Source organism: Limanda limanda, chromosome 19, assembly GCF_963576545.1.
Source record: "Limanda limanda chromosome 19, fLimLim1.1, whole genome shotgun sequence".
Classification (NCBI taxonomy): Eukaryota; Metazoa; Chordata; class Actinopteri; order Pleuronectiformes; family Pleuronectidae; genus Limanda; species Limanda limanda.
This window is the reverse complement of record NC_083654.1, coordinates 14135398-14153333: the sequence shown is the minus strand read 5'-3', so window position 1 is coordinate 14153333 and position 17936 is coordinate 14135398. Positions and strand designations below refer to the sequence as shown.

General features: G+C 41.9%; 1 protein-coding gene across 2 annotated transcripts; it reads left to right on the top strand.

Moving 5' to 3' along the window:
• The first annotated feature begins 2285 nt into the window (after positions 1-2285).
• On the top strand, positions 2286-17595 carry grhl2b (grainyhead-like transcription factor 2b). 2 transcript variants are annotated; one of them, XM_061093134.1, is made up of 16 exons: positions 2286-2305; positions 4416-4605; positions 4994-5061; positions 5766-6188; positions 7174-7330; positions 8272-8383; positions 11378-11472; positions 14218-14376; positions 15084-15165; positions 15438-15583; positions 15859-15896; positions 15991-15993; positions 16067-16158; positions 17150-17235; positions 17326-17390; positions 17481-17595. In XM_061093134.1, exons 1-16 carry the CDS (start codon positions 2286-2288, stop codon positions 17593-17595), a joined length of 1851 nt encoding a protein of 616 aa, XP_060949117.1. The 2 variants fall into 2 exon arrangements, with proteins under 2 accessions (XP_060949117.1, XP_060949116.1); XM_061093133.1 differs by lacking the exon at positions 15991-15993.
• Positions 17596-17936: the final 341 nt, after the last annotated feature.

The window sequence follows — 17936 nt, the reverse complement described above, 5'->3', positions numbered from 1 at the left end:
AAACTTTTTTCTGTATGTCTCTGTGGTAGTTTTACTTCTCTTTTCAGATGCTGTGTTGCTTTTTTTTCCTCCTGTCTGTGTGTGTTAGTTTTGTATCTATTTGTTTTAGGTTTGTATCTTTTAGTAGTGGTTTATGTTCGTTGTTGTTTTGTGTGTTGGTGATAGTATTGTGTATCTTTTTTTGTGTTTGAGCAAACAAGCTTTGTTGTGGTTTTGCATCTATTTGTGTCTCAATGTGATAGTTATAAGCATCTTTGTGGTAGTTTTTGCAACTATATTTGGGAGCTTTGCACATGTTTATGGTTGTTTTGTTTCTTTTGTGTTAGCTTATCTCTGTTTGTGGCAGTTTTGAGTCTTGTTTTTATAGTCATCAGCATCTTTGCGGTAGTTTATCTATCTGTGGTAGTTTCGTGTGTCTTTGTTGCCCAACTTTTCAACTGTAAATGTTAACAACATTTTTAATTCAAAGCTTTTGACACAGGTAGACCTGTTCAGTAATACAGCCATGTTCTTTGGGGAAAGTGATAATAAAGTTATAATAGGACTGGGCTCAGAATTCATCAGCAAATCATCTTTTCTACTTTCTTCCTCTGCGACTTTAAAGGAAATCTTCTTCCTCCCTGTCTGTCGTATCTCTCGTTCATCTCTCTATCTTTGTGTATCTATGAGAAGAAAATGACCCCACCTGTATTTATCTAGTTCCATTTAAACACACTCACACACAGAAAGAGAGAGAGAGCTCATAGGACGCCCAGGTGTTCTGTAAAACAAATTAGACAAGGGAGGATGGCATCACACACAGTGCACGCAAACACACACACACACACACACACACACACACACACACACACACACACACACACACACACACACACACACACACACACACACACACACACACACACACACACTCACACACACACACACACAAACAGACAGACAGAGAGACAAAACACCAGTGACGGTTTAACTGAATCTGAAACATCATTTTTACATTTACATACGAGGTCGCCTGAAGGCATCCTTAAGCAAAATGTTTTCATTTTGTCATGCAAATCCTTGGAGAAGACATCAAACCAGTTTGGAAATCATATTTTCTACGTTGAGAGTGTTTGCCCCTGAAATGCAGCAGAACCTTTACGTTAGTTCCTGCATTTAAAATCCTACTATGAACGGAAAATATATCAGAATAGAAGTATACTCAGTTCATAAAAAATAGACCTTAGTGTATTTATTGTATGTTACATTAATAGATCTGTTTAGAGTGATGTAATTATGCTTCTGTAGCATATAATTTTTGTAGCCGGACAATTTTTTGAGCGCAATTTTTTGAAAGTATAGAAGAAAAGAAAAACATGAAAAAGAGGGCTATTTAGGGTCAGTCACACACACACACACACACACACACACACACACACACACACACATGCACACAGACACACACACTGTTGTCTGTTTGCTTTGGCACTGCAGTCCCAAACACTGGTATCTCATTCTCATACAATGGCTTCATTAAGGAGACAATGGCCCGTCCACTAATGACAGGGCTCCTCCCTGGCTGCCTTCTGTCTGTTCACTCTGAGATTACCTGGAACACACACACTCACACACACACACACACACACATACACACTCAAGTCAGTGATACACATAAAGGGGGTGAAGAAACCCTGAGGTCAGGGGTCATCTCAGAGCTCCTTCCCCTCCATCACTAGAAACCTTGGATCCTAATTGATTTAATTGATTTTTTTTTTTCTTCATTTCTATAATAATGATAATAGTAAAAAAGTAAAATCTGAACCTCAGCTGTGTTTTCCTGCTTCTCTCTCTCATCCCGGTCTCTACGTTCGCAGGTGAGGCGGGCCCTCTACCTGCCTCGCTCCGGCCTCAGCCAATCACGGCTCAGCTCGGCTCCGCGGCGGCCAATCAGCGACCACAGACTCGCCCTGGATGCACAGCGCAGGAATTCCAGCGCAAAGTTGCCTGCTCGGCCATTAAAGCGAATAAACGTGATATTATCTGCGGGATGTGTTGATATTTGTCGCCATCTTGCTCCAGAGGAGACGCAGGAGGAGGAGGAGCAGGAGTAGCAGGAGGAGGAGGAGGAGGAGGAGGAGGAGGTCTGAGGCGGATCTACCTGCCAGGTGTCGCGGGGGAGAGGCCGCCGCTCCGAGGGGGGAAGGCGGAGGAAAAGTCGCCTTACCTGTAGCTCAACTTCTGGAAACTCGCTCACTCTGTTACCTGCTCCGACCTGAAAGTCCAGTTTCTCCAGGAAGGATCGAAATATGTCACAGGAGTCAGACAAGTAAGTGATCGAGCCGCAGGAGAGGATCTCCCATCAGAGGACAAGCTGCCTTCTCATTAGAGAGGCTTTTATCTATAAGGGGGGGGGAAAGCTGCTTTTATTGTCAGAATCTTGTTATTTCAGGGATGGAAATCTTCCTTTTTCTTGTTTTATTACTTTTGTTAATAATGAATTGTGAAGGAGACGTCATTTAAAGTCTGAGGCCCTGGAGGAGAAGTTGTCAGGCAAAACTTGGCTCCGCGGATTTCGTTCGAGCTGAATTCGCCATTTTTGACTGATGGGGGGGTGAGGGGGGGAATCCTGCAAAGTGCAGTGGACTAGATTTTTTTTTCCAAACGATCCATTTCTTTTGAATTAAAACAGTTTAAGCTTTCGTTCATGTTTCAGGCCTTTTGCATTGCGATGCATGTGTTTGTGCAGCTTGTTGGTTGTGTTACACTAGAAACTCCCATTTATAGGCTTTGTACTTATAGCAACTAACAATCGATCATTTCATTTCTTTTATTTCTAGGAACAACACCTCCAATCTGCTTCATTTTTCATGTTTAATCTGATTAAATATTATAAATAGCACGGTTTGAATTGGATGAAAACATCTCAAAATGTTTAGGAACATATGCTATATTTTAATCCAACAAATAATGTAGAAAGTTTTAACTTTTAAAATGTATGTTTATTTGTATTCCATTATATATATCTTTTGTGATTTTATTTTTTATTTAAAAAGTATTATGAATTAATTTGAATTATTTTAATATAATTATAAGTAGATATTTCAATTAGAAGCTAGATTAGAGGTTTCTAATTTTATGATAGCCTTTTTCTTCTTCTTCTTCTTCTTCTTCTTCTTCTTCTTCTTCTTCTTCTTCTTCTTCTTCTTATTATTTGTAGTAGTAGTAGTATTAGCAGCAGTAGATGATGTGGCCTTAACACAGTCATATTTACTTATATGTCAATGCAACCATACTTGTGTATGGGGGAGGGGGCTGTGTTTGAAAAATTCTTAAAAAATCAAACTCTGTGAGTGTGTGAATGTGTGCAGCTTGTTTCTCAGAGACTCTGCAGTGCGTTGCTGCTTCAGGTTTCCCGCATCAGCGCTGCTGTGACAACAGGTGTCTGCTGTTGTTACGACACTGTGGTAACATTTAGTCAGATCCACCAGAGTAGAGTTGATCACATCATAAACTTCATCACATCCATGTCTTGCTGTATTGCCATGGAGAGAAGTTGATCAGAATTTGTGATAATACACGACCGATGAAATACGGAAACAGCTCGATTAGCTGCTGTTGAAAGAGATTTAAATATAAGACGTGATGAGCATTTAAAAGAAGCTGTGACGAGCCACAGGTCAGACACGTTGGAGCCGATACTTCCTGGTTGTTGTTTTCTGTTACGACATCTTTTATTCCACGATTTCTCAGTGAGACATCACAGACTGGGGGCAGGACATGTGTGTCCTATTTGGCAGGTGAACCTGACAGGCAGCAGTTTGTGTCAATTAAAGAAACCTCACATGCAAAACGAATTAGTTTATATAGAAATCTATATTTAGAATGTCTAGTGCACGTACAGAAAGAAAATATTCCATATTAACTCTTCGTGTTGAGTTGTTGTAAACTCAATCAAATAAACAACCGGGGGAAATGGAAGTTGTATGAGTATAATAATGAATAGAATGTATTGTATTGTATTGTTTTCTTAAAGGTGTGACATTAGACCTGCGTCGCTCATTTACGAAGTGACAGTTGACACATTCAGAGCCGCCTGTGTTCAAATAAATGTTGTGACAACACTGTGTGTTTAACTGGTCTGTGATCTCGACTTAAGTGGGCCTCCAGTGCAAAGAGAAGGATCCGCACCTGTCAGGCAGGAAAAATGAGGCAGGCAGCAGTATTTTTGATTGCATAAAGATAATAACCCAAATAATGATAAAGGAACAGATCTTTGAGTTTTGACTGAATAATTCTGCCTTGTCAATCAGCAGGCCAACAAATAGTTTATTTTGCAAAGTAGGAAATTAGCTTTTAATGAAACCCAGTTGATTTAAGTGATAACATCTAAACACAGTCCCCTTTGAATTCAAGTGTTTTTTATATGTGATTGCCAGTAAGCGTCTGGTGGTGGTGGTCCCCAACGAGAGCTCCTTCCCCGCAGTGCGCCGGACCTACACCAGCGAGGATGAGGCATGGCGGACGTACCTGGAGAACCCGCTGACCGCCGCCACCAAGGCCATGATGAGCATCAACGGAGACGAGGACAGCGCCAACGCCCTGGGCCTGCTCTACGACTACTACAAGGTCCAGAACCATAGAACATACAACAAGAATATATGTGGAATTCAGGGGTTTAAAAAGTATAAAAAAGCAATATTGTTAGTGAAGCAGCGTCAGAGATGGACTCAGATGCTCCAAATATTTGTGGTGCACTGCACTTCAGATGAACAATCAACATCTTAAACTTTAAAATGAATCTGCATTCATTATTATATTATTAACTGCAACTTAATGAAATTAATTGACCATTTGTCTTTGGACAAAGTTGCTAAAATACAATGTGAAAGACCAAAAATAAACTTGTATTGTACATAAATCACTGATAGAATATGTTCTGACTTATTCAAACCAAATACAGAGATGATTACTTCCTGTTTTAGTTTTGAATGGCGTCGTATGTTTGTCCTTTCAGGTGCCGAAGGAAAAGAGACTCCTGCCAGTTGCCAGAGTTGTTGAAATTACAGAGGAACAGGAGAAGAGGTCAGTCAAGGTTACACATGCATAGACAGGACCAAGTGTGTGTGCGTGTGTGTGTGGGAAATTAAATTACTAACACTGGTATTTGACCTATTTAACAATTTAATACAAAAGGCTAAGAAATAAAAATAATCCTCATCATGACGCAGAACTATAAGCTGAAGATAACAAAACCAGCACTTTGTGTGTATGTGGGCAAATATCACAGCTGAGTGACTTTTGTTTGGGCTCAGGCTGCACTGAGGCCAGAAAAAAAATCATCTTGATGAATGACAGAATATTTCATGATATGAATCTCCCTATGAAAACATTTAACTAATGTGTAGTTGGTGAAACTGGTCTGCAACATTTTGCAGTTTGTAAGAAGAACCAACATTGCCAACATTTTCTCTTTCTTATTAGCAGATGCAAATTTTTGTGAGAATTTCAGACATGCTCACTATTGTTAAAAGGACTTTAATTATTAAAAACACAAGTGATAATAGCTGAAGAGATTTCCTAAAAAAAAGTAGTTCATAGCAAAAGTCATTCATTCATTGAAGCATTTTTTGGGACTATTTTCAGCTGCGGATTAATTTACATTTGATGCACAAGATAGTATTTATGTTTATCATTGACAGGGTTTGTGTGACAATACGTGTTGTAGAGAAGAAATTCCAAACATAAATTGCCAAAATACATCATTTCTAATCCACCTGTTTGTTCAGGTCGACGCTGCCGAGCAGCCAAAGCGAGATGGAGACTCTGGACAATCGCGTTCAGGTCCTCAAGTCCGTCCCCGTCAACCTGTCCCTGAACACGGAGCACCAGGACAACAAACGGGAGCACTTCAGCAGCTCCACGGGCGGCGGGGGGGCCGTGGTGTCGGGGGCCGTGGTGAAGGCCGAGGTGTACACGTCCGTCTTCACCACGGCGCCGGGGCTTCACTACAGGACGGAGGCGGAGGAGCCAGCGAGGGTGATCTACGAACAGAGTCCGTACGAGGTGACCACTGTCAGCCACAGCTCGTACGTGAAGGAGGACCAGCAGAGCCCCCCCGACAGCCCGTATGAGGACGAGAGAGACGGGGTGAGGAAAGACACAACACACACTGTTGTCACTGTAAAGGAACCATACACACTAACATGGTGGTTCACAACCTGACGGAGGGAGATCTCTATTAAAGTTATTAAAATTAATGAATTCAAGAAGGAGAAATCACATTTCAACTGGTTTAATGACTCAGACATATTAAAACTGAGGTCAAACAAAGACCCGGCAGACAAATAGCAGACAAATAGCAGCATTGTTCAAGAATAACCTTTGTTCCATACATTTCTACGTCAGGTCATCAGTTTTCTATTTGATAATATTGTTGCTTATAACAAATATAAACATTATAATAGGACAAATAAATAGCTTAGTCAGCTTATTTTTTGATATTTAGCAATAAAAAGTAAAGAAATACATCATAAAGGTCTTCAAATTCAAATTCAAACATATTCAAAAGGCATGTTTTACTTCAAGAGACTATGTCAGCATTGACTTTCTACAAACCACAGACACCGTGGGAAATGTAGTGAAGTGTAACAGTCAGTGTGTGTTGGGTGGAGTTGTCGTTTTTTCATGAGACGTTCAGACAGAGAGACGTTTAAATATGATTCACTGAGTCCAAAGGTTTGTTACCTGAACAAGAACATACAAGTGGATGTTGATGTTTGTTTTCGGTTTTCTTGAGAACGCCATCGTCATCCTGATCTGAGTGGATCACAATGCCACTGCTGAGCACCTGAGCGTTTCCTGTTTAACCAGTTCCTCTCTGAGAAGATTTCATTGTGTCCAAATAGTTAACTCGTGTTTCTTTTGAACAGAAGTACCACACACCTTCTTCTATGGCTCCAGACGACTACATGTTCCATCAGGAGAGAGTGTAAGTCACTGAAAAGTAATAACACCATCTCAATATTTATTACAGTGTAAAGATCCGATCTACCATTTAGAAATAATAATACAATAAAACAATAATACTAGTGGGAGTGATCTAGGAAGGAATGCAAACCCCTTCGTCCTGCCTTATTATTTGTAATTACATGTCATTCCTTATGCTTGTGTGTGTGTGTGTGTGTGTTTGCACAGTGACAGCTTCCGGTACACGCTGGACGCCACTCGCTCGCTGCGTCAGAAACAGGGCGAGGGGCCGATGACCTACCTGAACAAAGGCCAGTTCTACGCCGTGACGCTCAACGAGCTCAGCGCCAACAATCGCCTCCGTCAACCCATCAGCAAAGTGCGGGTGAGTGTTTCAGTCCCAGCTCCGCTCCTTCACCGTATTAGGATTCTGTGTTTTCATACTAACAACGGATCAGATGACAACACACACGTGAAAGAAGTGTTTATCATCCAATGATGATAAATCTGCAGTTTCCCCTCATCTCTCCAGAGCATTTTAGCTTCTTTAAGCTCATTTTTTTCCTTTTAAAATGCACAGCAACCTGGTTTCAACATGGTTTTATGACACTGGTTGGGTTTGGTTTAACACCTGTGCGATTGTCAGACTTCTATTTCGCAAAGGCTCAGATCCCAGCAATTAGCTGGATGAGTAATTGTTACTGACATGAGTAGCGGTTGTAAGTGCGGAGAAAGACTCAAGTTGGAACTGGATGAAGAGACTTGGAAGAAGAGATCATCCATGCTACTACGTTTCAGTTTTCAAAAGGCATCACTATCGTCCACACTCCTCTGGTGTTTGAAAACTCTGGGGTTGTAGTGCAGACGTGCAGAAACTGAGACATTAGGAAATGGATGACAAATAAATCTGCTTCCTGATTGGTTCCAATCACTCGCTACTTGACCACCAGCGATAATAACTACTTAATAAAAATATGTCCATGGAAATGAATCCCAGCTCGTATTTCTCACCATTGTTGCATCGTGTTGATTGTATTTCCTGTACCTACACAACCAACTGCAGGTTCGCCAGTCTGCTTCCTGTTTACACCAGCACATGTACGTAGAGGGTCATTTGATGTTGTCAGGTTTCTTGGTCGGATGGAAATTATTACTCACAATGAGCTAAAATCACCGCCTGGACGGAGATTTGTTGTTGAACAGAATCTTATTAGAATGCATGTAGCCTCTGATGGAATTTGGGGTTTTTACACTAACACAAATTCAAGCACTGGATCATCTGCTGCATTCATCTGAACTTGCTTCCTGTCTCGTCCCTGTTTTCAGAGTGTGGTCATGGTCGTGTTCAGTGAGGACAAGAACCGGGACGAGCAGCTCAAATACTGGAAGTACTGGCACTCCCGGCAGCACACGGCCAAGCAGAGAGTCCTCGACATCGGTAAGAGATTTTTTATCGCGCCCCAGCTCCTTCCTCCGTGTTCCCGTGTTAGCGTCGGCAAAGTCGGAACTGAGCAGCTGAATTAGTGAATGAGAACAGATGAAAGAAAAGGCGGTGACAGATTGATGTCATTGCAAACGCTGGAATGCGCTCAGCTGATAAACAAGGCATGACCGAAGGGAGAGCAAACAAGCCCCCACCCAACTGTCTGCCTGAGGGCTGTTCAGGTGTCCACCACCTTCTACCATCAGACACACACCCACCCACCCACACACACACACACTCACACACAGTAACCCACACACCTCAAGGTGTTGCTGAGACACTCAACACAAATCCTCTAATCTCCCCTACATCGCCTGGACGATTGAGCAAAACAATGATTATTGGAAAACGAAAAATGGGAAAATCAGGCAGACTTTCTCTCCCGAGGCATTTCCCACGGGCGAACGTGTACGTGTGCCGATCTGCAGCCTCACGAATGTGATCTAAGCACGTCTGACCTTTTGTCTGCCGCTGTTGTTTTTTTCGGTTGACGGATTTGAATGTGAACCAAACTATTTCCTACGCCTCGTGGAACAAGTGTGTGTGAGAAGCTCGTAGGCAGTTTGCGTTTGACAAGCCGGGGCCTGTCAACAGAGGCAGAGAGTCAGAGGTATGTGAGAGAGACGAGGGGCGGATGGGACAACACACACACACACAGAAACACACACACACACACACACACAGACACACACTTGCACAGCTTGTTGGGGCAGGGAGAGGAATGCTAGCCACACTGTTTCCTCAGCTGGTCTTGGTCTGTTAAAACGGAATCTTGCCCAATTTAGATCTGGGTTTTTAATTTCTATATTTACTTGAACTGAGAAAAACTGTGAGATGGACACTGTGTTTAGAAATCGGAGAAATCAAAGTTCCATTTGTTTGTCACAGCGATAACGTGAGAAGTGTCAATTGAACTTGGATTAAACTGGGCACGTTGGTTGAGCGTAAGATCAGGAACTGCCCTATTGATTTTTTTTCACATCAGTTGAAGGTCAAGGTCACAGGCTGGGATCATAGCTGTGCCTCAGTAGGTAAAGAAGTTATTATCACGTATTATCATATCAATGACATGCATAAAAAATGATTGGACACTCTGGCAGCTTAGGAGTGTCTTAGGTTATATCTTATCATAACACTGACAAGATATAATATAAAAGAGAGTGTGTCATCTGCTCCAATGTGGTTTGTTTTGGCATCCTGTTTGGCATTTCCCATTGTGATGAGTTTGTGTTTGCAGGAGTGTGTGCGTGTGTGTGTGCGTGTGTGTGTGTGTGTGTTTCTGTGTGTGTGCGTGTGTGTGTGTGTGTGTTTCTGTGTGTGTGCGCGCGCCATGCAGTAGATGGACAGCGTGTATCTAGATCTTGTCCCAGAGGACTTGAAATGTTCCCATCGTGCACATGTACACTCAGATATCTATATGTGCTTATATAAACACTCACTGTCTGCATGTCAAATACTGGACAAGTTTATGAGTGTGTCTGTCTGTGTGAAGGGGGGGGGGGTTGTCCATTCAAACATGTCTTTAGGTCAAATGACAGACCACCCTCCAACCGTCTCCTCAGAGTCAGGTGGGCCTGTCGCTGGATGCAACCTGTAACCTGAAGCTGTCCACGGAGCTGATTTGAATAGCGGCGGAGGGTTTATCAGGGTGGGGGAGGGGACTGGTGAATAGATCATTTGAATGGGGTTATCTAGCGAGGGATGGGGGGGTATTGGCAGACCGGGCATGTCGCTGCCTGTCCTGCTGCTTCGTGAACCTGCCGGAGAACCAGGAAGCGTGGGTTGGGAAGACGGAGGAGGTCAGATGTTAGTGGCGGACGCTCACCAGCAGAAATGTTTCTCCTGCAAAGACAATCGGTCCGGTTCATGTCTGTGTCTCATCAGATCTGCATCTGAGATATTTTAAATCCAGGGGGAAAAGTAGAGGGGGGGATTTCGTGAATTCACTTTCTTCTGGAGTCATCAGTGGAAGTAGTCAGATGGTTCAAAGCTTTAATTATCTCACTGTCAGCAAATCCCAGGAAAGACTTCCCACTGCTGTCTGTAGCAACTCTACTGAATATGTATGTGGCTAACTTTTTTATAAAAGTCTGAGTAGTTTCCTAGAGTAGCAAGTACTATATTGGCTTAACATTTTTTTTTTTTTATATATATAAGAGAAAACCACATATTTTCTTAATCTCACTAATTCAAGAATTGGGACTGTCCTTATTTTATCTCTAATATCTTACAGTCCTCCTTACATTTAATCAAGCTGCACCAAATTTCAAACACTCATAAAAATGAGTTCCTTAAATGTTCATATCATGAATTATTCCTGGGGAAAACTGTGAAGATATTGATAGAACACTCATTATCGAAATGTTAAAGAAAGTAATAAAAAAAAATTCCAGGATCCACCCACTGAACCGGATCTGCCCCAAAATGTAACAAGCCCCTCCCTGAAGCGAACTGTATCCTTCCACCGAGTTGTGTGGGAATCCCTTCAGGCGTTTCTGTGCAATCTTGCTTACAAACACACGGACAAGGGTCATCCAATAAGTTAAATAGACATCTCCATTCACACTGTATAGAGGCTCTTCCCCAGCATGCCAGCACCCGACCTCTGCAGCCACACAGGTCAACAGTGCTCGTGCTCCTCGGACTCCCTCAGTCCTCGGAGCCAGAACAGCCTCCTGTGTTTCCTCCCGGGTCTTTGAAGCCTGAGAGTTTGTTTGCTCAGGCAGATAAGCTTTTATCTAATAAAATTGAAGCGTGCCATTTGATTGCTTATCTCAACCAACAATAGCTTCCTGCTTGTCATTTATTGACCAATCCGAGCTGTAATCACAGGGGGTTTTAAAGCCCTATCAGCCCAAATTGCTAAAGAGGATTCTATGAATGTATGAGAATCTTCCTGTAGTTGGTCGTGATCACGTGAGTAAATCCTGTTCCTGTTTGTCTTCACAGCCGATTACAAGGAGAGCTTCAACACGATCGGGAACATCGAAGAAATCGCCTACAACGCCATCTCCTTCACCTGGGACGTGAACGAAGAGGCCAAGGTACGCTGCACAAATATAACGCTTGTCATTTTCCCAGGGACAGGTTGACTCTGGGAGGTGTGTCGCTCGGGTGGAAAAAGCAGCAGGACAGGTTCTTTCTGTCTTATTGTGATGATTCAGGTGTTGGCAAACAAACGCACTCACTCGACAAATGAGCCGGCTCTCGAGTGTGATGCAAGCTCGGCGGCCTGTCGGCATCACAAACACCGCAGAGCTCGGCAGTAAATGAAATTGTCCGATGTGTTTTCATAACAGGAGAATTGGAAACGCTCGCGGCCGACCCGCCGCGTCGCGGAGCGTCCGACATACGGGGCGAGCGTTGTGTACCTTTCCCTCTGTTTGTCCTCTTCCTCTTTGTGTGGCCCACTCCTTTTTTGGCCGCTCCTTTAAATGGAGCCCGGTCGCTGTTTGAACTCCAGAGGCCCCAAAGGGCCAACACACACCGATCCCGGTCCCCACCCTCTGTTGTTTGTTTTGCCCTCATTTCTGTGTGAATGCGGGCGACTGTGTGCGTGAGTCAGTCTGCGCCCTGTGTGTGTGTTGTGTGGCTCTTTCATTCTACGAGCAGCCCGGGGACAAAGACGTTGCTGGAGGAAATCCAAGCGCACTCCTCTGGGCCAATATTGACTCTTTCTCTCTCTATACATCTTCCCCTCCCTCTCTTTCTTTTTCTATCCCTCTCTTTCTCCTCATTCATGTCACTGTTAAGCTTGGATATACCTGTGGCAGCGCAGGAGCAGGTGTAACAACCAGGTAGTCGGTCTGCTGCTGCTGCCAGAGGGGCAGGTTTAAAAAAAGACAGTGAAAGAGATATTTTAATCTTCTTGAATTACTACAAATGAAAACTAGAAGTTGGCAAAGTGTCAGAATGAATAGGACACCTGAAAGAGATATGATGGGAAACATCATGTTTTCTACAAGCTCGTGCGTGTCTGTGTTATATATGAGGGAAAGTGCAACTTAAAAAAACATGTGAAGTAATTTAGTATACTACGTTTTCAGGGATGACTGAAAAAAGAGAACAAACACCAATAGAAACTAGATAACAATATTATTTTTATTTTTTGGGGTTTAACATTAGTGTTTATTGTCAATCATTTAGTTTTTGCTCTATTTGTAACTTGATATTAAGAATAGAATATAGAGGTTTGTTAACTATGTAAGTACATTGAGAATAACGCTAAATTCCCAGTGAGTGCACCAGTACTTTGCCAGTAATGTAGATTCTAAAACGATTAAAACCAGGCACAACCTTCCCACAGGAGCGAAAATCAGCCTTTAAACTTAAAAATAAATAATCACGTGACATTTATTGTGATAATTCTCAATATCTAATGATACGATATTATGATATTTTTATCTTGATGTTATTTTTGGCCACATCGCCCAGCTCTACGATCTATTGTGTTTGTAACTTCTGTGTTTGTATGTGTGTTTTGAGGAAGCACCTTTTTTCCGTCATAGACAGTTACATCTGGGACAAGGAAGGACAGGTGGAAAGGATGTTTCCTGGCAGTGGAATTCAAGTTCCAAGAAGTCCAAATGAATCACATATAGAGAGAAAAGGCCACCGTTAAATAAATGATTAAGTCAAGCTTTTCAATCACAAGCACATCTTTGTATGGAGGTAATCCTAGAGATCCCAGTGTCACCAAGTGGACCACACCCAAGCTTATTGGGCAAGGTAATAGGATAGAGCATCTGTAGCTCTCAAGAACAGGAAAACCTCGAAGACACAACATGTTGTAAAAACAATGCAGACACAAATGAAATCTAAATAATACCCATTCATACATATTATTAATAAAAGGGAAGGACAGATTCATCATAAAGAGAAATTTGTCTATTTGATCTCATCTACAAACTGCAGGATTATACTTTGATGCATCTAAACAAAGCAAAGCAAAACAATAAAAGTGGTAAAAGGCCCAAACTCTTGTTTAACCACTGATCTTGTCGTTAAATTCTTACATTGTACTTTTAGCCGCCACAGTCTGAGAGACACTTTAATGAGGCTTTCCTCCTGGCTCCTGCGGCTAATAGAGTTTTTATGGTTCAAGTTAATGACCAACCTCCCTGTCTTTCATTTAGGAGTGCATTTAAAACCAAGTAAAAGACAGAGACTGATGGTGACGCTTGTTATGTGTAGAAGAAGAAGACACTGTTTCGTCTCAAGAATCTTTCAAACAAATCACAAGAAAACATGTTCTCTTTTTGACAGAGCTATGCAACCGTGCACTCACACGCCGGTTTGATTTGTATCTACCAGGACTTTCAGATATCTCAACATTTGACTTCAGCCGAATGCAACGGAGGTGAAAGGAATTTTGTTTGTGCAGCTCCAAGCATCGAAAAAGAATATGTTCCAAATTCCAGCAGACGCAAGGTTCAATTCACTTAAGATATATCAATGGACATTTTTCATTTTGGACTTTAATCTGTGTGAAAGTATTCATGAAGTATTGAGTCTTACACACACAGATTGTAAAGGAAACACTGGCCTAGGAAGCATGATGTGTCTCAAAATGAAACAAGTCCTCAACTACTGAAAAGGATCCAAAGAAATTTAGTGTCATTCACTGACCAGCTGCTGTTTGTACTCGTCCATATTTGGACTTGCTGTGTATGTTTAGCCGGATTCAATTATGAGCTGCACAATGAAAACTTTCTTCTTCAGCAACTATATTTCATTCCAAACAGAATATAATGTATAACCCTCTTCCCCTCTCTGTGTGTCCCTGTCAGATCTTCATCACAGTCAACTGTCTGAGTACGGACTTCTCTTCTCAGAAAGGAGTGAAGGGTCTTCCCCTGATGATCCAGATCGACACGTACAGCTACAACAACCGCAGCAACAAGCCGCTGCACAGGGCCTTCTCCCAGATCAAGGTCTTCTGTGACAAGGTGAGCAATCACATTTGATCTTTCTATCAGTAAATAATATGCAAATTAGTAAATTTAGTCAGAGTTTCCGGTGGTGAGAGTTACTGCTCTCCGTTGTCTTTACGAAGCAATATTTGTTAAAGCAGATTGAAATCCGTCATCCTAAAGAAGGAATAACACTCAATTGTGACTAGAGCTGAACTTAATTAATATCCTGATTATTTTGTCAACGTATGTATTGTTTCATTCACAAAAAAAAGAAAAAGCAAGACTGTAGATAAAATTGATTATTGCTCAAATTCAAAAAGAAAGAGGGTCACAATTCGTACATGTAACTTCCGCCTCACACTTTAATGCTGAATTTAATCAGCGTGCAGTTTTCAAAGTTCAAAGTCAAATTTTCAATTGCAAACTGCGTAATTATTTGCGATATGTGTGATAATCACTTTATACGTTTTTCAGCTTTATTTAAACATCATAGATCTTCTCATGTAAACAGCTTTGAATTATATATGTGTGACAGATGAGTGTGTTCAGGGAGGAGGAGTGAGGCAGTTCAATAATGACCTTAGTGCTCCCTCTAGTGGTCTCACCTCCACATTGCGCCTCTGCTGAACATAGTGAAATATACACAGTGTTCACTGTATTTACTGTGTGCTGGTTGTTTTTATTCACATGCTTTTGTCAACTGTTTTTAAAAGTTGTCTCTTTTATTAATTATTTTTAAGGGAGCAGAGAGGAAAATAAGGGACGAGGAGAGAAAACTTTTCCGTAAGAAGTCCAAAGGTTTGAGCTGCATGAGAATTATTTATCTTATATCGAAGTCTAAAAGGTTCTTTCTATGAAATCATGTTAAATATACATATTTTATTCCTGTAAATAATTGTAGCTATAAAGGCATCAAGTTGATGTTAAAGAAAATCACATGTAAGATGTTTGTAAATTGTTCCTGTTTAATAGATTTTGTGTAATCTTGCTTGTAAACAACAAATCAACAAACAAACAGGCAACATGATCACTTTTTCCTCGTTTTGGCTGTGAAAACGTATCTGTTCTTTTCTAAATGTTCTTTCTTGCTTCACCTCCAGGGAAGGACGGAGGTGCGGGTGTGATATCTGCCCCCAAAAAGTCTGACGCCACGTCTTTCAAGACCATGACTGACCTGGAGTCTCAGCCCGTCCTCTTCATCCCTGACGTCCACTTCGGTAACCTGCAGAGGGCTGGACAGGTGCGTCACCTCCACACACACACACAGACACACACAACACACAGACACACACCACACACAACACACAGAACCAGTTTTCTGTCAGCTGAGTTCAGGCGCTTTGAGGTGAAACTGGAGTCAGTATCAGAATGACCCGATAGCTGCGATTCAACAAGTTTTTCTGGTTTTAAACTTCCTCGAGAGCCGATTCTTTCTTACTTCCTGATGTGACCACAAACATTTGTCATCTGTGCGTGAATGTGACACCTAACGCGTTTGTTTGGATTAATTTCCAGGTGTTTACCTTCAACACGGAGGAAATCGAGAGAGACGGGTGAGTGTGCGCCTCGGGAGGAAATGTGCATTTCCATTTACGTCGGGTCACACAAATATAAAGCATGCAAATGAACGCAGAGACAGATGCCAAGCTCGTGCGGAGGAAGCACGCATGACCGCATATGCAAAAGGAACGCACACAACATGTTTGTTTGTGTGTGTTTTCAGGGGCGTGCTGGTGAAGAGGATGTTCAGGCCGTCAGACGAGGACCTGTGTTCGTCGCCTCTCAAACAGATCAAAGAGGAGACGCACAAGAGAGGTACAAGATGGCAGCTTCCTCTTCTTCTCTCTGTGCCCTTTTCCCCTCTTTTATCTTCTAAGAAATCGAACAGTACACAAGGAGCTGGACCATTAGAGGAGAGACACCTGCCTTGATCTGAAATAAGGGAACACAACAACACACTGACAATTCTAACGATTTGTTTATAGTGAAATGGTCGTTTTTAATAATCACATGTAACAAATGAGACATGAACAAAGGACAACAAATAGATTTTCATTATACATCAGGGCTAGAACTGTTATTTTCTTTTTTTAAAACTACATTTATTCAACAACACAACATTCCTATGGGAGATTAGGGGAAGTGAATTGTAAGAAATTACATTTCGACACCGGAGCTCAAGGGGAAATGTAATGAGAAATAAAAAAGAGCAATCAGGCGGTCAACTCTTACTAAACTGCTCTAATAACGTAACGTGCCTCAACTCCATGATCTGCTGCTGCAAGAAACATTTCAAATGTGAGTTAGACTGAAATAGGACTAGAAGGAGAAGCAATAATAGTGATAGTGTATAAGCTACAATATCAATATACATGTGCAACATTAAAATAATGTGGTAGTTGGCAGAGTTTGCCCTTTTTGTCAAACAGTCTGGATTTTTTCTAAGATTCATCAGTGAAAGGATCAATTGCAGCTATTTACTAAAAGAGTTTAATAGTTTTTCAGATCAATAGTCATATAACTTAATGAAACTAGCTTGTCTGGGCATTTGTCATTACTTCGGCCTCTATGAAAGTTTTAAGACTAATCAAATAAAAGAAACAAATATCAAAATATGACATCATAATGAAAATAGATATTTATAAGTTACAATCAAAGCCACATTCCTCAGAGCATAAATGTGACAAATCCTGAAAGAAGGCCGACGCTTTGTGATTCATGTCACAAATATATCATAAACATACAGTATATATGCTTCAAAATCAGCTGCAGGAATAATATAAACTTCCTCCTCTTTACTCCGCAGTGCTGTTGTACGTGAGGAAGGAGGCCGACGAGGTGTTTGACGCTCTGATGCTGAAGTCTCCCACGCTCAGAGGCCTGACGGACGCTGTGAGTGGTCGTCTTCCCGTTTGCACGTGAGAACAACGTCAGGAAGAGGAGAGCAGCCGTTTAAAGACCGTTTGAATTTGTCATCCGCAGATATCCGAGAAGTACAGCGTGCCCACGGACAGAGCAACCAAAGTGTACAAGAAGAGTAAAAAAGGGTGAGTGACAGAAGGACGTCTCTCATTTACCTATTTCATCCACTCCGATTAGATTAGAATGTGAAACTAAAAGTGGCATTTTGTTGTCAGGATCCTCGTGAACATGGACGACAACATCATCGAGCATTACTCCAACGAAGACACCTTCATCCTGAACATCGAGAGCCACACGGACGCCTACAAGGTCACGCTGACGGAGATCTGACCCCGAGGGGCCACACGCACAGAGACTGCTGGTTGGCTGAAATCCCGGAGGCTGCTATGGACCGGCTGATAAGCTGACTGACACATGGAGACAGCCTGTTTGTGGGGCTCTGAGACCCACCTGACCCCCCCCCCACCCCCACCCTCACACACTGTTACACAATGAAGCAAGTCGCATTTTCTACGGACAATACATACATACATAAAAAAGGACATTTCACATGAACTGCTTATAATCACCTTCCTTGTTTTTCTCCTCTTCTGTGCTTTAAGGTGAAATAATCGAGTACAGATCACTGTCCTCGACCTTTTTTCTGAAATATTTTTATTGTATAAAAGAAT